Consider the following 18,084-nt stretch of genomic DNA (forward strand, 5'->3'; position numbering starts at 1 on the left):
GACGTCCGCCGCTGCGTCCGGCTCCACCGCCACCGGTTTTCTGCCGGCCTCCCTCGCGGCACTTCTCTCGAGGCCGCTGGATGCCGCCTCCCTTCAGGCGCCGATCGGGACACGGAGCGTCGGCTCCCTCTTCGCGCTCCCGCCGGCTGCTACTTCGCCCGGGCAGGCGCTTGTGGCCCACACCACCGCCGCCCCGTCAACCGCGGCTGTCGCGCCCTCGGCCACTGCGCCGCTGGTGGCGGAGGACGTCGCGCTGGCAGGCTTCGCGGCGTCAACCGCGGCCATCGCGCCCTCTGTCACCGCGCCGGCTGCCCCTCCGACTGTCTCCACGGTGTTCTCACCTCAGCCAGTCTCCTCGATGGGATCGCAGCCGCCGCCGCCGTTTCACTTCGGCCATCTCATCACCATCAAGTTGTTGTCGGACAATTACATCTTCTGTCGCGCGCAGGTTCTTCCGCTTCTTGGGAGTCACTACCTGCTTGGCTATGTCGACGGCTCTCTCCCTTGCCCTCCTGCGCTGGTTGACAGCGTGCATGGTCCGGTCTATAATTCGGCTCACCGTGTCTGGACAGGGCAGGATCAGGCGAACCTCTCCTCCATCCAGGGGTCGCTCTCTCCGGCCGTTGCTGGGCTTGTTGTCTTCGCCAAGACGTCCCACGAGGCATGGACTATTCTTGAGCGCTTGTTTGCGGCACAGTCGCAGGCTCGTGTATCTGGACTCCGTCGCCAACTTGGGGAGTGTCAGAAGCTTGACTCCACTGCCACTGAGTTCTACAACAAAGTCAAGAGTCTCGCCGACACGCTGGCCTCCATTGGACAGCCCCTCACCGACTCCGAGTTCAACTCGTTTATTGTCAATGGTCTTGATGAGGAGTATGACGCCCTAGTCGAGATCATCAATGAGAGGGGCAACTCCACGCCCATGCCAGCACACGAGGTCTTTTCACGCCTCCTGCTTACTGAGCAACGAGTCGAGACGCGCCGATCCAGGGGCAACGGAGCCCTCTCGGCAAACGCCGCCACCAAGGGTGGTCGCTCCTCTGCTTCATCCAGGGCTCCTTCGGGGCAGTCACCATCACCCGCCTCGGCCCCTCCTCCTACTGCGACGCTACCAGGGGCTGGCGGTCCACGTGTGTGCCAGCTTTGTGGTCGCGATGGGCACTGGGCCTCGAAGTGTCACAAGCGCTTCCAGCGGGGTTTTCTTGGTCTTGGCAATGACGGGAAGGATACACGCAACTTTGCTCGTCAGGTCGCCATGGCTGATCGTCCGCCGCCGCAGAAGCCACAGGGACACACTCAGTCCTACTCCATTGATCCCCACTGGTACATGGACTCTGGGGCGACAGAGCACCTGACCAGTGAGATGGGGAAGCTTCACACTCGTGAACCCTACCATGGCTCCGACAAGATCCACACCGCCAATGGAGCAGGTATGCACATCTCTCATATTGGTCAAGCATCACTTCTCACTAGACATGCCAATAGGAGTCTTCAACTTCGCAATGTTCTTCGAGTTCCATCTGTGACACGTAATCTTCTTTCAGTTCCTAAACTCACTCGTGATAATAATGTGCTTTGTGAATTTCATCCTTTTGATCTTTTTATTAAGGATCGGGGCACGAGGGATCTTAGTGGGCGGCTCTGCCAAGGTCTCTATCGTCTGGAGCATCCTGGCGTCGCTCGCGTCTTCAGTGGAGTTCGGGTATCTCCGTCACAGTGGCATGCTCGTCTTGGTCACCCGGCCACACCTATTGTCCGACATGTTTTGCGTCGTCATGAGCTTCCTAGTGTGTCTAGTAATAAAGATGTAGCAGTGTGTGATGCTTGTCAGCAGGGGAAGAGTCATCAACTTCCTTTTTCGGAGTCCAGTCGTGAGGTGAAACATCCTTTAGAACTTGTGTTTTCAGATGTATGGGGTCCTGCTCAGACTTCTGTTAGTGGTCATAATTATTATATCAGTTTTGTTGATGCTTACAACCGCTTCACCTGGCTTTATCTTATCAAACGTAAATCTGATGTGTTTGACATTTTTGTTCAGTTCCAAAAACATGTTGAACGCCTTCTCAAGCACAAAATTGTTCATGTTCAGTCAGACTGGGGTGGCGAGTATCGCAACCTCAACTCCTTCTTTCAGTCGCTTGGGATCACTCACCGTTTAGCATGTCCACATACACATCAGCAGAATGGTTCAGTAGAACGTAAGCATCGTCACATTGTTGAAGCTGGTCTGACTCTTTTGGCCCATGCATCTGTTCCGTTTCGTTTTTGGAGTGATGCTTTCACCACTGCATGTTTTCTCATCAATCGTACTCCCACTCGTGTTTTGAATATGAAGACTCCCATTGAAGTTCTCCTTAATGAACAACCGGACTACACCTTTCTCAAGGTGTTTGGGTGTGCTTGCTGGCCCCATCTTCGTCCATATAACAAGCGTAAGCTCGAGTTTCGTTCCAAGAAGTGTGTTTTTCTTGGTTATAGCTCTCTTCATAAAGGATACAAATGTCTTCATGTTCCCACTAATCGTGTCTACATCTCTCGGGATGTTGTGTTTGATGAGCATGTTTTTCCCTTTGCCAAACTCCCTGTGTCCACTACCGAGCCACCTGTCATGCATTCATCCTCTGTTGCTTCCGACCAATTTGATGATGTTGCATATTCTCCTCTATTGTTGCCTAACCATGGTGCAGGCACTGGTCGTGGGGCTCGTTTGGAGATTCTGGAAGCGCCATCTTCCTCTTCGTCGCCATCGCCTTCATCCTCGGCACCTTCTGTTGTGCATGAGGAGCACATGGCGCCCCTGCATGGCCTCGGTTTCCGTGCTCATGCACGGCCGATCGACGTCCTGGCCCGGTCGCCTCTGGCTTCTGGGCTGCCTTCGCCATCGTCGCGCCCTGCAACCCCGCCGACTGGGCCGGCCTCCTCGGTCCCCGTCTCGCCCAGGGCGTCGGGGCAGTCATCACCAGGCCTGGCCTCGCCCGCCCCTGCCTCGCCCAGGGTGTCTGGGCCCTTCTCACCAGGGCCGGCCTCGCCTGCTCTCGCCTCGCCAAGGCCGTCTGGGCCGGTGTCACCGGAGCTGGCCTCGCCCACTCTCGGTTCGCCCATGGCCTCTGAGCCCCTGTCGTCGGGCCAGTCTTCGCCATGCAGCCCGGAGTCGTCTGTCCCGAGCTCGCCTGAAGTGATTCCTGCATCTCCGGCGACCGTCACGTCTCCGTAACCTTCGCCTCCGCCGGCTCCTGCTGCTGCTCTACGTCCACATACGCGCAGTCGGAGTGGCATTTTTCAGCCTAAGCAACGTCACGATGGCACAGTTGCTTGGTTAGCGGCGTGCATGTCTGCTGCTCTCGCAGATCCATCCTCTGAGCCACGCACGTATCAAGCTGCTATGCGCATTCCTCATTGGAGAGAGGCCATGGAGCAGGAGTATCAAGCGCTTCTTCGCAATCAGACATGGACTCTTGTTCCTCCACAATCACGGGTAAATGTCATTGATTCCAAATGGGTTTTCAAAGTGAAGAGGCATTCTGATGGGTCCATTGAGCGCTATAAGGCTCGTCTGGTTGCTCGTGGTTTTCGACAGCGTTTTGGACTTGACTATGAAGACACCTTCAGTCCAGTGGTCAAGCCTACTACCATCAGACTTCTTCTCTCTCTGGCTGTTACTCGAGGTTGGTTTCTTCGTCAACTTGATGTTCAAAATGCTTTTCTTCATGGTGTCTTGGCGGAGGAGGTTTACATGCGCCAGCCTCCGGGTTTCTCTGATCCGGATCGCCCTGATCATCTCTGTCGTCTGTCCAAGGCAATTTATGGTCTGAAGCAGGCTCCTCGTGCTTGGCATGCTCGTCTTGCAATGGCTCTTCGTGCTCATGGTTTTGCATCATCAACTGCTGACTCCTCATTGTTTCTTCTTCAAAGGCCTGAGGTTACTATGTACTTGTTGGTCTATGTAGATGATATCATTTTGGTCAGCTCCTCTCAGTCGGCTGCTACTGCGCTTGTTCGCTCACTTGGTGCTGATTTTGCGGTCAAGGACCTTGGGAAGCTTCATTACTTTCTTGGTGTGGAGGTTACTTCTCGTGCTGCTGGCCTTGTTATGACGCAGAAGAAGTACTCTCTGGATTTGTTGCAGCGAGCTGGGATGCTTAAATGCAAACCGACGACTACACCCATGTCTACCACTGATAAGCTCAATGCTGTTGATGGTGTGCTTCTTTCTTCTTCTGATGCGACCGAGTACCGGAGTATTGTTGGTGGGCTCCAGTACTTGACGATCACGCGACCAGACATTTCCTATGCTGTTAACCGAGTCTGCCAGTATCTGCAGTCACCCCGTGACACTCATTGGTCTGTTGTTAAGCGGATTTTGCGCTATATTCGTTTCACGGTGGCTCATGGTTTGCATATTCGGCCGTCTGACTCTGGTTGTCTTTCAGCATATTCTGATGCAGACTGGGCCGGCAATCCGGATGACAGGCGATCCACGGGGGGTTATGTTGTCTTCTTTGGCTCTAACCTGATTGCTTGGAGTGCTCGGAAACAGGCTACTGTCTCGCATAGCAGTACTGAGGCTGAGTATAAGGCTGTGGCCAATGCCACATCAGAGATTATCTGGGTACAGTCCTTGCTTCAGGAGTTAAGTATACCCCAATCACAGCCTCCTGTTCTTTGGTGTGATAACATCGGTGCTACATACCTTTCTGCAAATCCGCTATTCCATTCCCGAACGAAACACATTGAAGTTGACTATCACTTTGTGCGTGAACGTGTCTCTCAGAAGCAACTACAGATCAAGTTTATTTCTTCCAAGGATCAACTTGCTGACATCTTCACCAAGCCATTGCCTTTGCCACAGTTTGAGACTTGCAGGCGCAATCTTACCCTTCTAGATTCATTAGAAAGTGGCTAAGATTGAGGGAGGGTGTTAGACTGTATCTACATGTGTATATTGTAACGTTGTATACCACCTCATTATATATATATGTGATAGGCCACCCCTAGAGGGTTGTGCCGGTTCCCCCCAAAGCCTATTGTCTTACAATCCTGCTGCTCATCGCATGGCTCCCCGCAGCCGTCTCCGTCGTCTTCCTCCCCGTCGTTCGCGTCAAGCCGCCGCCGCCTAGACGAAACGAGGATGGCGCTTTCTTCTGCTTCCTCTACATTTCTGTCGCCCTCGCCTCCTACATACTCGTGATGATCATCGTCCAGAAGCAGAGCGGCTTCTCGCACGCTGCCTACACCGCGTCGGCCACCGCGCTGCTCATTCTCCTCACCCTTCCCCTGCTCTCCGTCGTCGTCCGGCAGGAGTACTATGTTAGCGTCCCAGCTACACCTGGGCCGAGAGAAGCCACGGTACCAAGCCGGCCCAGAAGGGAGAGGAGGCCTTGCCATAAGTTTACTGGACCCCAATGGATCTCCTACATGTTCAGCTCAGGAGACCAGGTTGCAGAAGGATATAAGGCACGTAGCAGGTAGAGAGCGGGCATGCCCACTAGGATCAGGCGGCGGCGGCGGCGTGTGTGTGTGTATCTCTCTGTAATCCTGATCCCCTTCTCATCTCCTTCCCCAATTGTACTGCTACCTGATTCAGATCACCATAGTTGAGAGGAGAAGAACTAGTGTGTACCTAACACGTCGTATCAGTCGCCAAATCGCCCCTCTTCCTACACGCTGGAGACGCGCAAGCAAGCCGTCGATCGCCAACGACTCCTCGCCACCATGGATCCGGCGTGTAACGCCCCGAGATCGATGTGCCAAGTGTCCTTCAGTTATTCGCTGTTGTTGCCTTGTCTTTTGCTTGCGTGTTGCATCTTGTCATGTCATCATGTGCATTGCATCTTCATGTTTTCAAAACTTGCATCCGTCCGGGTTCCCCCAGTTCCATCCGTTGTCCGTTCTGAGCCTAGACACACTTGCACGCGTCCGCGGCACGTCCGAATTATTATTTTATAAGTGGCCGAAAAATGTTCTCGGATTGGATTGAAAGTTGGCGTGTGGTCTTATTATAGTGTAGATAGACCGCCTGTCAAGTTTCATCGCATTCGGAGTTCGTTGGATAGCCCAACCGTTAATCTATAGCGGCAATATAGTCGGTCTAACGTCGGACATTTTCGGTCTCGGAAACAGTCATCGGGCCTCTCTTCTCTTCTCTCAGCCTGAGACCTTCTGCACAGTCCACTACTCACCGTCAGACCCTACCTAACCTCTCTCGTCCGCCCGAGGCCAATCCTCGCGTGCGCGTTCGAAAGTTGTCCCGGACCCGACCCGAGCAGTCGTCACCGTTGGATCCGGATCATCCCCAAACATCTACAAAATATCTCCATTTTGTTTATTGGACTCTCTAGCTATTTTATCCGCGATCGTCCGATTACAATCGTAGGGTCGAGATAGCCCCTAACCTAACCCGTGGTGTATATATTCGCCCACCCCTAGTCCTTTTTGGTCAAACCCTAGAAATTAGGAGGTTTGTCCCTTCACCCGCCACCGCACTTTCCACCTAATCCCCTCTCGGGATCCTCCCAGATCTGATCCAGCCAACCAGCGCCAGCCTCTGCTTCCCCTCGATCCACCAATCCAGCCTCGTCTCGCCTCCCGCGTCTGCTGCGCGTCGAACCAGAGGAGCCCGAGGCATCCCGCAGCCGCCGCCTCCTGTCCGATGCGTTTTCTTCCTCCCTGCCCCGCTCGAACCCAAAGGAGAGGAGCTCCTCGAGTCCCTCGTCGCCGGCCGGTCTCGTTGGAGACCACCTGCAGCAGGACCTGCGCCCCTGCCTCTTCCTTCCTCGTCCTTCTCTCCTCTCTCTCTCTCTCTCACCGCGTGCTCCCTCTCTCTACCGTGTCGCTGCAGGAACCATACAACGCCGCCAGCCATGGATGCCGCCAAGCTCCCCCACCGCTGCTGCCGTTTCCCTGCCATGGCGCCTCGGCCCCTCTGCTCCCGCACCTGAGGCCCGAGCTCCTCCAGCTCTCCCTCACAGGGACGATGCCAGGATTGCCTGAAGCTTTGCGCCCGCGCCACTGGAGCTCCACCGCACCGGAGTCGTCTCCCACCGCCGGGAATGGATCGGCCCCGCTCGGATCTGTTCGGATCCGGCCAACCTCGCTGCCTCCCGCCGTCCACCGTCCCAGGTTTCTGCAGCCGCGCCGCCATCAGCCTTCGACGTCCCTGCTTCTCCATGTTCATCCCCATGATCTCTGCTTCCTTCTGCATCGAGCAATGCCAGGCAACTGCGCGCGCGTTGACCGCATCGTCAACCCGCCCAAGCAGGTCGATCTCCTCTCCAGCCATGCGCCTAGGCCCAGTCCCCTCCCCTTCGCCGTTGACCGCGGCCCACAGCCCTAGCCGGTCTGCTGCAGCCCGCTGACTGGGCCGAGGCCCATGGGTAAGCCACCCACATCCCAGCGCCCTCCATTTTCATTACCTGATGGGCCAACCAGATCCGGCCCGTATCCTATTTTTTTTACATAGAACGTTTTTCCTATTTTTCAGAGTCAGTAGTTTTTACAGAAAAACCCTCCTGTTTCAAGCATATAATAACTCATCATCTATGTACTGGATTAAAATGATTTATATATGAAAGTTGCTTAGAATTTTGTGTAGTTTCATAATATGTCATTTCCATCCATGTTCAAAATGTTTATAATGCTGTTTGTTTAACTTTGCTTAAATAACTTGCTAAAATGATTTAATTCATAACTATTTAACCGTAACTCGGTTTGTAACAAACTTTATATGTAAATGGGGTAGAAAAATGCCTAGTTTAACATGGTGGCACCACTTTGCATGTTTAACAACTATAAAATATGGTTTAGGGGCAGAACAGTACCAAACCTAATATATGCATATGGGGATTTACCGGAATTGTTGTTCGTTGCTTCCGACCTCATTTAAACGTGACTAGATAGGTAGTTTTACTTTGCTTCACCCTCTTGCCATGTTAATCAACATTTAATATTGTTGGGTACACAAATGGGAGAGAACTAAATAAGTCACGTGGTGTTTCGTCAATATGCAACGGAGTTGCATATCGAGCTCCACTTAAGTTGTAGGATTGCTTTTGCACTTTGCCATGCCATGCTTCATTAAACCGGACATGCATCATACTTGGTTGTGCATCATGCCATGTTCATGTGTTGGTTGTTTACTATGTTGTGTGCTTCTTTTCGGTGTTGCTTCTTCGGGTTGGTTCCGATAACGTCGCGTTTGTGAGGATCCATTCGACTACGTCTGGTTGTCTTCTCCATGGACTCGTTCTTCTTCCTTGCAGGATTTCAGGCAAGATGACCATACCCTCGAAATCATTCCTATCTTTGCTTGCTAGATGCTCGCTCTTTTGCTATGCCTATGCTGCGATACCTACCACTTGCTTATCCTGCCTCCTATATTGTTGAATCAAGCCTCTAACCCACCTTGTCCTAGCAAACCGTTGTTTATACCGCTTTGCTCAGCCCCTCTTATAGCGTTGTTAGTTGCAGGTGAAGATTGAAGTTTGTTCCTTGTTGGAACATGGAGATGTTGTTCCTTGTTGGAACCTGTTTACTTGTTGGGATATCACAATATGTCTTATTTAATTAATTCATCTATACACTTGGTAAAGGGTGGAAGGCTCGGCCTTATGCCTGGTGTTTTGTTCCACTCTTGCCGCCCTAGTTTCCGTCATATCGGTGTTATGTTCCCGGATTTTGCGTTCCATACACGGTTGGGTTATAATGGGAACCCCTTGACAGTTCGCCTTGAATAAAACTCCTCCAGCAATGCCCAACATTGGTTTTACCATTCGCCACCTAGCCTTTTCTTTCCCTTGGGTTCTGCAGACTCAAGGGTCATTATTATTTTAACCCCCCCGGGCCAGTGCTCCTCTGAGTGTTGGTCCAAACTAGAGCCCTGTGCAGCGCCCCCTCGGGGAAACTCGAGGTTTGGTTTTAGTTGTATGGAGAGCTCATCTGAGTGTGCCCTGAGAATGATATATGTGCAGCTCCTATCGGGATTTGCCGGCACATTCGGGCAGTGTTGCTGGTCTTATTTTACCAATGTCGAAATGTCTTGTAACCGGGATTCCGAGCCTGATCGGGTCTTCCCGCTAGAAGGAATATCCTTCGTTGACCGTGAGAGCTTGTGATGGGCTAAGTTGGGACACCCCTACAGGGATTTGAACTTTCAAAAGCCGTGCCCGCAGTTATGGGCAGATGGGAATTTGTTAATGTCCAGTTGTAAAAAACCTGAAGTTTATCTTAATTAAAATACATCAACCGCGTGCGTAACCGTGATGGTCTCTTTCCGGCGGAGTCCGGGAAGTGAACACGATGTTGGAGTTATGTTTGACGTAGGTTGTCCTAGGATCACTTCTTGATCATAGTTTCTCGACCGTGCTTTGCCTTCTCTTCTCGCTCTCTTTTGCGTATGTTAGCCATCATATATGCTAGTCGCTTACTACAGCTCCACCTCACACCTTTTACCTTACCATGAGCTTAAATAGTCTTGATCGCGAGGGTGTGAGATTGCTGAGTCCCCGTGACTCACAGATACTTCCAAAACCAGTTTGCAGGTGCCGTTGAACCATGCAGATAACGCAACCAAGCTCAAGGAGGAGCCTCGATGAAGATCGTGTCCTTTGTGTTGTTTCGTTCTTGTTGTTTAGTAGTGGGGCCCAGTTGGGGTCGATCGGGGATCTGTGTAACATTTGGGGTAGTCTTCTTTTATTTTGGTTCCGTGGTCGGACCTTGATTGTATCTGGATGATGTAATGCTTTATTCATGTATTTGTGTGAAGTGGCGATTGTAAGCCAACTATGTATCTTTTCCCTTATTGTATTACATGGGTTGTTTGCGAAGATTACCTCACTTGCGACATTGCTTTCAATGCGGTTATGCCTCTAAGTCGTGCTTCGACACGTGGGAGATATAGCCGCATCGAGGGCGTCACAAGTTGGTAATCAGAGCCTTCCCCGACCTTAGGAGCCCCCTGCTTGATCGAACCGCTGGCGTTATTGAGTCTAGAAATGTTTTGAGTCTTTTAGGAATTATATATATCGGAGAGTTAGGACTTCTTTTTACTCCTCAGTCCCTTCGTCGCCCTGGTGAGGCATCCTGACGTAGAGTTTTGACTCTTCTATTCTCAAATTTCACTAAAAAAATTTAGGATCACGCGGGTATCTTGAATCGTTCCGATCGATTTGTGACGAGAACATTGTTCTTGGTGCCTCTTGACATTTAGGGGTTGTGGCAGTGTCCCGGAGAGTTGAGCTCCGAGGTGTTGTCGTCACAATTTTATCGTTGCAGTTCTGGAATACCAGAGTTTAGTTTCGCCGACATTGAAAATCTCTTTTATGCAGTTGTTGGTGAGATAACCTCGACGCCACCCAGTACTGGGGCGGGATTTCCGGAGTATTGCCATAACTCGTATAACGGATGCTTTTCGAAGGTTGAGGTAAACGATTTTCGACGGTTTCTTGGTTATGTGTTGAAGGATGGATACAGCTGGATGTAGGATTTGCTAGTTTTGGGTGAGATATTATGCTTCCCCTGTATCCCCAACACCTGATTGCATAACTGGGAAAGTTTCGGGAGTTTATAAGTGGGAATTCAAGTAGCTCCTAGGATTTCTTTCCGACAGATGTATGATTTGAAATTAGGGTTCGACGTCTAGTGGTCCGCCTATTCACGGTTGGTTTTACAGTGGTCTCGTTGTGTCTTAAAGAGTCCTTGGCTATGCCGACTCGGGGACGCTTCGTATGTCTTGTGCGCTGCCTTATACATGATGGTGCCGTACGATCGAGCCCGTGTAGGCCCCACCACGAAAACTTCGAACGGAATCTCTATCATATGTTTGTTCCGGCTTATTCTGCAAGCCAACCCTTTGTTTTTGTTTTGAGTTGTGGTATTCGAGTTGCTTCAAAGTCAAATGTTGATTCCATACCTTGTCTAAACGGTGTTCTCATGTTCCTATGTGAATACTAATCCTTCTTGATAATCGAGATTGTCATGTCAATCCTTTTCAACCGGTGTGTCTCTCTTCAAGTGGATCCGATCATTTCAATATCAGCAAGATCAATTATCAGTTCTTCTCAACGGTGTTTGTTCCATTCGTCCCAAGCTGCCTTTGTTTTCCCACCCACCCACCCCTTTTTCTTCAAGGACTCAGATTTCTTAATCAAGTATCCTTTTATTCATGTGAAGTCTCTCCATTCTTTTTTGTCAATATTCTTACCCGGTGATTCTCATGATGATCCTAACGGAGCCTCAAGTTCATCATTATTTGCTCTTTTCTTCTCCGGTGGACCAATTCAAGCTCTGTTGATCATATTCTTTCCTCGTTTCAAATACCACCTCTTACCGGTGCACCTCTTAATCATTCACCTCCCGCTTTACATTTGTTCCGGAGTGCTGAAGATAGCTTAGAAGATTCGTGTTTCCACTCTGCAGTCGTTCAAGGTCTTTTGAGGATGTTATCTCATTCTAGCCATTTAATTCAACCGGCGCAATCTATCTTTTAAATCATTTCAACGGTGTATCTTTTCAGTGGGCCCTAACCCACAGGTCTTTTTCCAGGATCTTACTTGACTCTTCTTATTTTTCCGGAGCTATCCTCAAATTCTTTCAAAGTTTGACGTAAGAATGAATTGTCATCAGTCAAATGCCTTCTCCTAGATCTTTCACAATTATTTTGATAGTTGGCTCAACCTCTTCGCTTTTTGATTCTTCCGGAGTGTCTAAATAATTCATGGTGGTGTTTCTCATCGTAACTCTCGGATTTTGAAGACAGAAGAAGAGTTTTACCTCCATATCTTATCCGTTCTCTCAGAGATTTGTGATTCTAGCTTGTTGCCATCCGCTCATAATTATTTTCGATTGTGAGAATTCTTTTCACCCATCCGAAGCAATTCAAGAGTCTTCTCAGTTTGATTATCCGGATTCCATCAAATTCAGGTTTATTCATTCTCAGCTTTCAGTTATCATCCTCTAAATCCTACGGGTGCATCGATCAAATATCCTCTAATCAGTTCATGATCTATTCGTCCTCTTGTATCTAAATTCTCTCAAGTATCTTCGTTCATTTCATAATTCTTCACGGTGTTCCTTTATATTTTCTTGGGCCATTTTAATTCTTACGGTGGTTCATTCAAGATTTCTTTTCCTTCGTTATCATATCAATTTATTCGTTGTTCCAATCCTACCGGTGGTTCATTGAAGACCTTCCCAAGTTGACGCTATCTTAATTTTTTTCTATCAGAATAAGTAATATGCCAAATCCGTTGATTGTCATCAATTTAAAAATTGGTGATGGATACGCATAACATAATTCTTATTCTTGCTTCATCGAGTGATTAATTCCCTATTCCGGAGGCTCATCAAATTCTTGTTTCCATTTGTTCATCTTTCTTTTCCGGAGTTCCAAGTTTCCTCTTTATCACGTCGCAAAGCTTCACCTAATCATTGCAAGGATTCAACCTTACTCTTCTCATCTTTCTTTTCGTTTGATCATTCTTTTGTTTACCGGAGTTCTTCATGAAGTTTCTGCATGATGGTCCATAAAGGACTTAATCCGTTCTCGAAACGTTCATCAAGATTATTTTCAGAGGAGTTCAAGCTTTCTTCTTCTTGCAATCCGGAGTGCAATTCTTTCTACCATATTATTGGAGGTGGTATTATGTCATTCTTGATAATTTGAGTTCATGCTTCATGATTCACATGTTGTTAAGAATGATGTATTTTAAATCCATAAATCTCTTCGTTGGAGTTATCTTGTGTCATGTTTCACCTAAAGCCTTACCTAAGGATTGTTGATATCTATGGTGCTTATAAATGATCCAAGTTCTTCATTTATCCTCTCGGTGACATAAGCTTCTCGTCTCCTTGTTGATATCAATCCAATCTATCGTTTCCGTCAGTGGCAGAATTTCAACTCAGTTTTGAGATGTTTTTCCATAAGCCCACAACAAGCTTACTCTTTTCGTTTTTTTTCCAACAACTCTGTTCTAGCATATGTTGTAAACGTACTCTCTCAAGATCTTGTTTTTTTCCTCCGTTGATTCCATTCCTTTTTCTCATTTCTTCTGGAGGCATTGTGGTGTTGTTCTTTTCACCCATCATCTCGTTTTGTCAAAGATCACGTTCTTTCCTTTGCTTATCCATTCAACCGGAGTGTCGTGTTTTTATTCCAGTTCAATCATCTTATCAAGTTTTACCTCCATTCTTGACCGGAGTGATGTCTGAAATCTTTCTTACCCCTTGTGCCATTTTTTGCAATAGTTTCGGAGGCATTGTGTTATTGTTTTCGTCAAGTATCATCCCATCTCCTCAAATTCATGTTCAATTCCTTCCATTTACAGTCGGAGTGCTGTCCAAATTATATCATTCTTTTCCCTTCTCTATCTTTTTTTAACCGGAGTGTTATCGTAATTGATCCTTATCGTCCCTTGTACATCTTGTTTCAACTGGAGTACATGCATGTACTTCTTGTTCATTGCAACCTTTTTTCTTATGCTTTCAACCTACAAGGTTCTAGTAATGTTCCTTGTTCCTCTTGTCTAACGGAGAGTTTTCAACTTTGTTCACCTTCGTTGTGTTCTTTCTCGAATTTTGTTCAACCTATCAAGGTTCGTGGTTTCACTCGTTTGTCAAAGAAGCAACTTAGCTTTACCTCTCCTCTTTCTCTTCCGTTTTCCCTCCGGTGCCATCCTAGATCTCGGGACGAGATCCTCTCGTAGTGGTGGAGTGTTGTAACGCCCCGAGACCGATGTGCCAGGTGTCCTCCAGTTATTCGCTATTGTTGCCTTGTCTTTTGCTTGCATGTTGCATCTTGTCATGTCATCATGTGCATTGCATCTTCATATTTTCAAAACTTGCATCTGTCTGGGTTCCCCCAGTTCCATCCGTTCTGAGCCCAGACACACTTGCACGCACCCGCGGCACGTCCGAATTATTATTTTATAAGTGGCCATAAAATGTTCTCGGATTGGGTTGAAAGTTGGCGTGTGGTCTTATTATAGTGTAGATAGACCGCCTGTCAAGTTTCATCGCATTCGGTGTTCGTTGGATAGCCCAACTGTTAATCTAATGCGGCAATATAGTAGGTCTAACTTCAGACGTTTTCGGTCTCCGGAAACAGTCGCCGGGCCTCTCTTCTCTTCTCTCAGCCTGAGACCTTCTGCACAGTCCACTACTCACCGTCAGACCCTACCTAACCTCTCTCGTCCACCCGCGGCCAATCCTCACGCGCGCGTCCGAAAGTTGTCCCGGACCCGACCCGAGCAGTCGTCACCGTTGGATCCGGATCATCCCCAAACATCTAAAAAACATCTCCATTTTGTTAATTGGACTCCCTAGCTATTTTATCCGCGATCGTCCGATTACGATCGTAGGGTCGAGATAGCCCCTAACCTAACCCGTGGTGTATATATTCGCCCACCCCTAGTCCTTTTTGGTCAAACCCTAGAAATTAGGAGGTTTGTCCCTTCACCCGCCGCCGCACTCTCCACCTAATCCCCTCTCGGGATCCTCCCAGATCTGATCCAGCCAACCAGCACCAGCCTCTGCTTCCCCTCGATCCACCAATCCAGCCTCGTCTCGCCTCCCGCGTCTGCTGCACGTCGAACCAGAGGAGCCCGAGGCATCCCGCAGCCGCCGCTTCCTGTCCGATGCGTTTTCTTCCTCCCTGCCCCGCTCGAACCCAAAGGAGAGGAGCTCCTCGAGTCCCTTGTCGCCGGCCGGTCTCGTCGGAGACCACCTGCAGCAGGACCTACGCCCCTGCCTCTTCCTTCCTCGTCCTTCTCTCCTCTCTCTCACCGCGTGCTCCCTCTCTCTATCGTGTCGCTGCAGGAACCATACAACGCCGCCAGCCATGGATGCCGCCAAGCTCCCCCGCCGCTGCTGCCGTTTCCCTGCCATGGCACCTCGGCCCCTCTGCTCCCGCACCTGAGGCCCGAGCTCCTCCAGCTCTCCCTCATAGGGACGATGCCAGGATTGCCTGAAGCTTTGCGCCCGCGCCGCTGGAGCTCCACCGCACCGGAGTCGTCTCCCACCGCCGGGAATGTATCGGCCCCGCTCGGATCTGTTCGGATCCGGCCAACCTTGCTGCCTCCCGCCGTCCACCGTCCTAGGTTTCTGTAGCCGCGCCGCCATCAGCCTTCGACGTCCCTGCTTCGCCATGTTCATCCCCGTGATCTCTGCTTCCTTCTGCATCGAGCAATGCCAGGCAACTGCGCGCACGTTGACCGCATCGTCAACCCGCCCGAGCAGGTCGATCTCCTCTCCAGCCACGCGCCTAGGCCCAGTCCCCTCCCCTTCGCCGTTGACCGCGGCCCACAGCCCCAGCCGGTCTGCTGCAGCCCGCTGACTGGGCCGAGGCCCATGGGTGAGCCACCCACATCCCAGCGCCCTCCATTTTCATTACCTGATGGGCCAACCAGATCCGGCCCGTATCCTATTTTTTTACATAGAACGTTTTCCCTATTTTTTAGAGTCAGTAGTTTTTACAAAAAAACCATCCTGTTTCAAGCATATAATAACTCATCATCTATGCACCGGATTAAAATGATTTATATATGAAAGTTGCTTAGAATTTTGTGTAGTTTCATAATATGTCATTTCCATCCATGTTCGAAATGTTTATAATGCTGTTTGTTTAACTTTGCTTAAATAACTTGCTAAAATGATTTAATTCATAACTATTTAACCGTAACTCGGTTTGTAACAAACTTTATATGTAAATGGGGTAGAAAAATGCCTAGCTTAACATGGTGGCACCACTTTGCATGTTTAACAACTATAAAATATGGTTTAGGGCAGAACAGTACCAAACCTAATATATGCATATGGGGATTTACCAGAATTGTTGTTCTTTGCTTCCGGCCTCATTTAAACTTGACTAGATAGGTAGTTTTACTTTGCTTCACCCTCTTGCCATGTTAATCAACATTTAATATTGTTGGGTACACAAACGGGAGAGAACTAAATAAGTCACGTGGTGTTTCGTCAATATGCAACGGAGTTGCATATCGAGCTCCACTTAAGTTGTAGGATTGCTTGTGCACTTTGCCATGCCATGCTTCATTAAACCGGACATGCATCATACTTAGTTGTGCATCATGCCATGTTCAGGTGTTGGTTGTTTACTATGTTGTGTGCTTCTTTCCGGTGTTGCTTCTTCGGGTTGGTTCCGATAACGTCACGTTTGTGAGGATCCGTTCGACTACGTCCGGTTGTCTTCTTCATGGACTCGTTCTTCTTCCTTGCGGGATTTCAGGCAAGATGACCATACCCTCGAAATCACTTCTATCTTTGCTTGCTAGATGCTCGCTCTTTTGCTATGCCTATGCTGCGATACCTACCACTTGCTTATCATGCCTCCTATATTGTTGAACCAAGCCTCTAACCCACCTTGTCCTAGCAAACCGTTGTTTGGCTATGTTACCGCTTTGCTCAGCCCCTCTTATAGCGTTGTTAGTTGCAGGTGAAGATTAAAGTTTGTTCCTTGTTGGAACATGGAGATGCTGTTCCTTGTTAGAACCTGTTTACTTGTTGGGATATCACAATATGTCTTATTTAATTAATGCATCTATACACTTGGTAAAGGGTGGAAGGCTCGGCCTTATGCCTGGTGTTTTGCTCCACTCTTGCCGCCCTAGTTTCCGTCATATCGGTGTTATGTTCCCGGATTTTGCGTTCCTTACGCGGTTGGGTTATAATGGGAACCCCTTGACAGTTCGCCTTGAATAAAACTCCTCCAGCAATGCCCAACATTGGTTTTACCATTCACCACCTAGCCTTTTCTTTCCCTTGGGTTCTGCAGACTCAAGGGTCATCATTATTTTAACCCCCCCAGGCCAATGCTCCTCTGAGTGTTGGTCCAAACTAGAGCCCTGTGCAGCGCCCCCTCGGGGAAACTCGAGGTTTGGTTTTAGTTGTATGGAGAGCTCATCTGAGTGTGCCCTGAAAACAAGATATGTGCAGCTCCTATCGGGATTTGTCGGCACATTCGGGCGGTGTTGCTGGTCTTGTTTTGCCATTGTCGAAATGTCTTGTAACCGGGATTCCGAGCCTGATCGGGTCTTCACGCTAGAAGGAATGTCCTTCGTTGACCGTGAGAGCTTGTGATGGGCTAAGTTGGGACACCCTTGCAGGGATTTGAACTTTTGAAAGCCGTGCCCGCTGTTATGGGCAGATGGGAATTTGTTAATGTCCGCTTGTAAAAAACCTGAAGTTTATCTTAATTAAAATACATCAACCGCGTGTGTAACCGTGATGGTCTCTTTCCGGCGGAGTCCGGGAAGTGAACACGGTGTTGGAGTTATGTTTGACGTAGGTTGTCCTAGGATCACTTCTTGATCATAGTTTCTCGACCGTGCTTTGCCTTCTCTTCTCGCTCTCTTTTGCGTATGTTAGCCACCATATATGCTAGTCGCTTGCTGCAGCTGCACCTCATACTTTTTACCTTAACATGAGCTTAAATAGTCTTGATCGCGAGGGTGTGAGATTGCTGAGTCCCCGTGACTCACAGATACTTCCAAAACCAGTTTGCAGGTGCCGTTGAACCGTGCAGATGATGCAACCAAGCTCAAGGAGGAGCCTCGATGAAGATCTCACTATAGGAATCAGCTATTTTGCCGTCTGCCACGGCGGACGGCAAAGGCATGAACGGCGGACGGCAAAGGCCTTTTCCGTCAGCCGCGGACGGCAAAAGGCTCCGGCAAAGTAGGCTACGGTAAATAGCTACTTTGCCGTCTGCTTCCTGGCGGTTGACGCCAAAGGCCCTTTGCCGTCTGCGGCGGACGGCAAACAGAGTGGACGGCAATAATTGCGCTGTCAGTCCGTTAAGTGGCTAACGGCAGGCCTTTGCCGTCCGCCGCTGACGACAAAATTTCTAATGTCTTTGCCGTCCGCCGTATGATGTCATCTACACGTCACTACATGGCAGGTTCTTTGCCGTCTGCCACTGATGGCAAAGTGCAGGTTCTTTGCCGTCTGCCACTGATGGCAAAGTCTTTGCCGTCTGCCACTGTAAGCACAGCTGGATGCCACATGTCTTCTTTGCCGTCCGCGGCGGACGACAAAGAGCCCGTTGCCGTCGGTGGCAGACGGCAAAGAGCCTGCATA

At 49.4% G+C, this 18,084-nt stretch overlaps 1 protein-coding gene across 1 annotated transcript in view; it reads left to right on the forward strand.

Moving 5' to 3' along the window:
• Positions 1-18,084, forward strand: part of LOC119283535 — a 97,086-nt gene that overhangs the window by 1,152 nt on the left and 77,850 nt on the right. The window contains exon 2 of the mRNA XM_037563037.1: positions 5,033-5,307. Within this exon, the coding sequence (XP_037418934.1) occupies positions 5,033-5,307 (275 nt within the window). The remainder of the gene's footprint in view (positions 1-5,032; positions 5,308-18,084) is intronic.

Source organism: Triticum dicoccoides, chromosome 4A (assembly GCF_002162155.2).
Source record: "Triticum dicoccoides isolate Atlit2015 ecotype Zavitan chromosome 4A, WEW_v2.0, whole genome shotgun sequence".
In the NCBI taxonomy this organism is placed as follows: Eukaryota; Viridiplantae; Streptophyta; class Magnoliopsida; order Poales; family Poaceae; genus Triticum; species Triticum dicoccoides.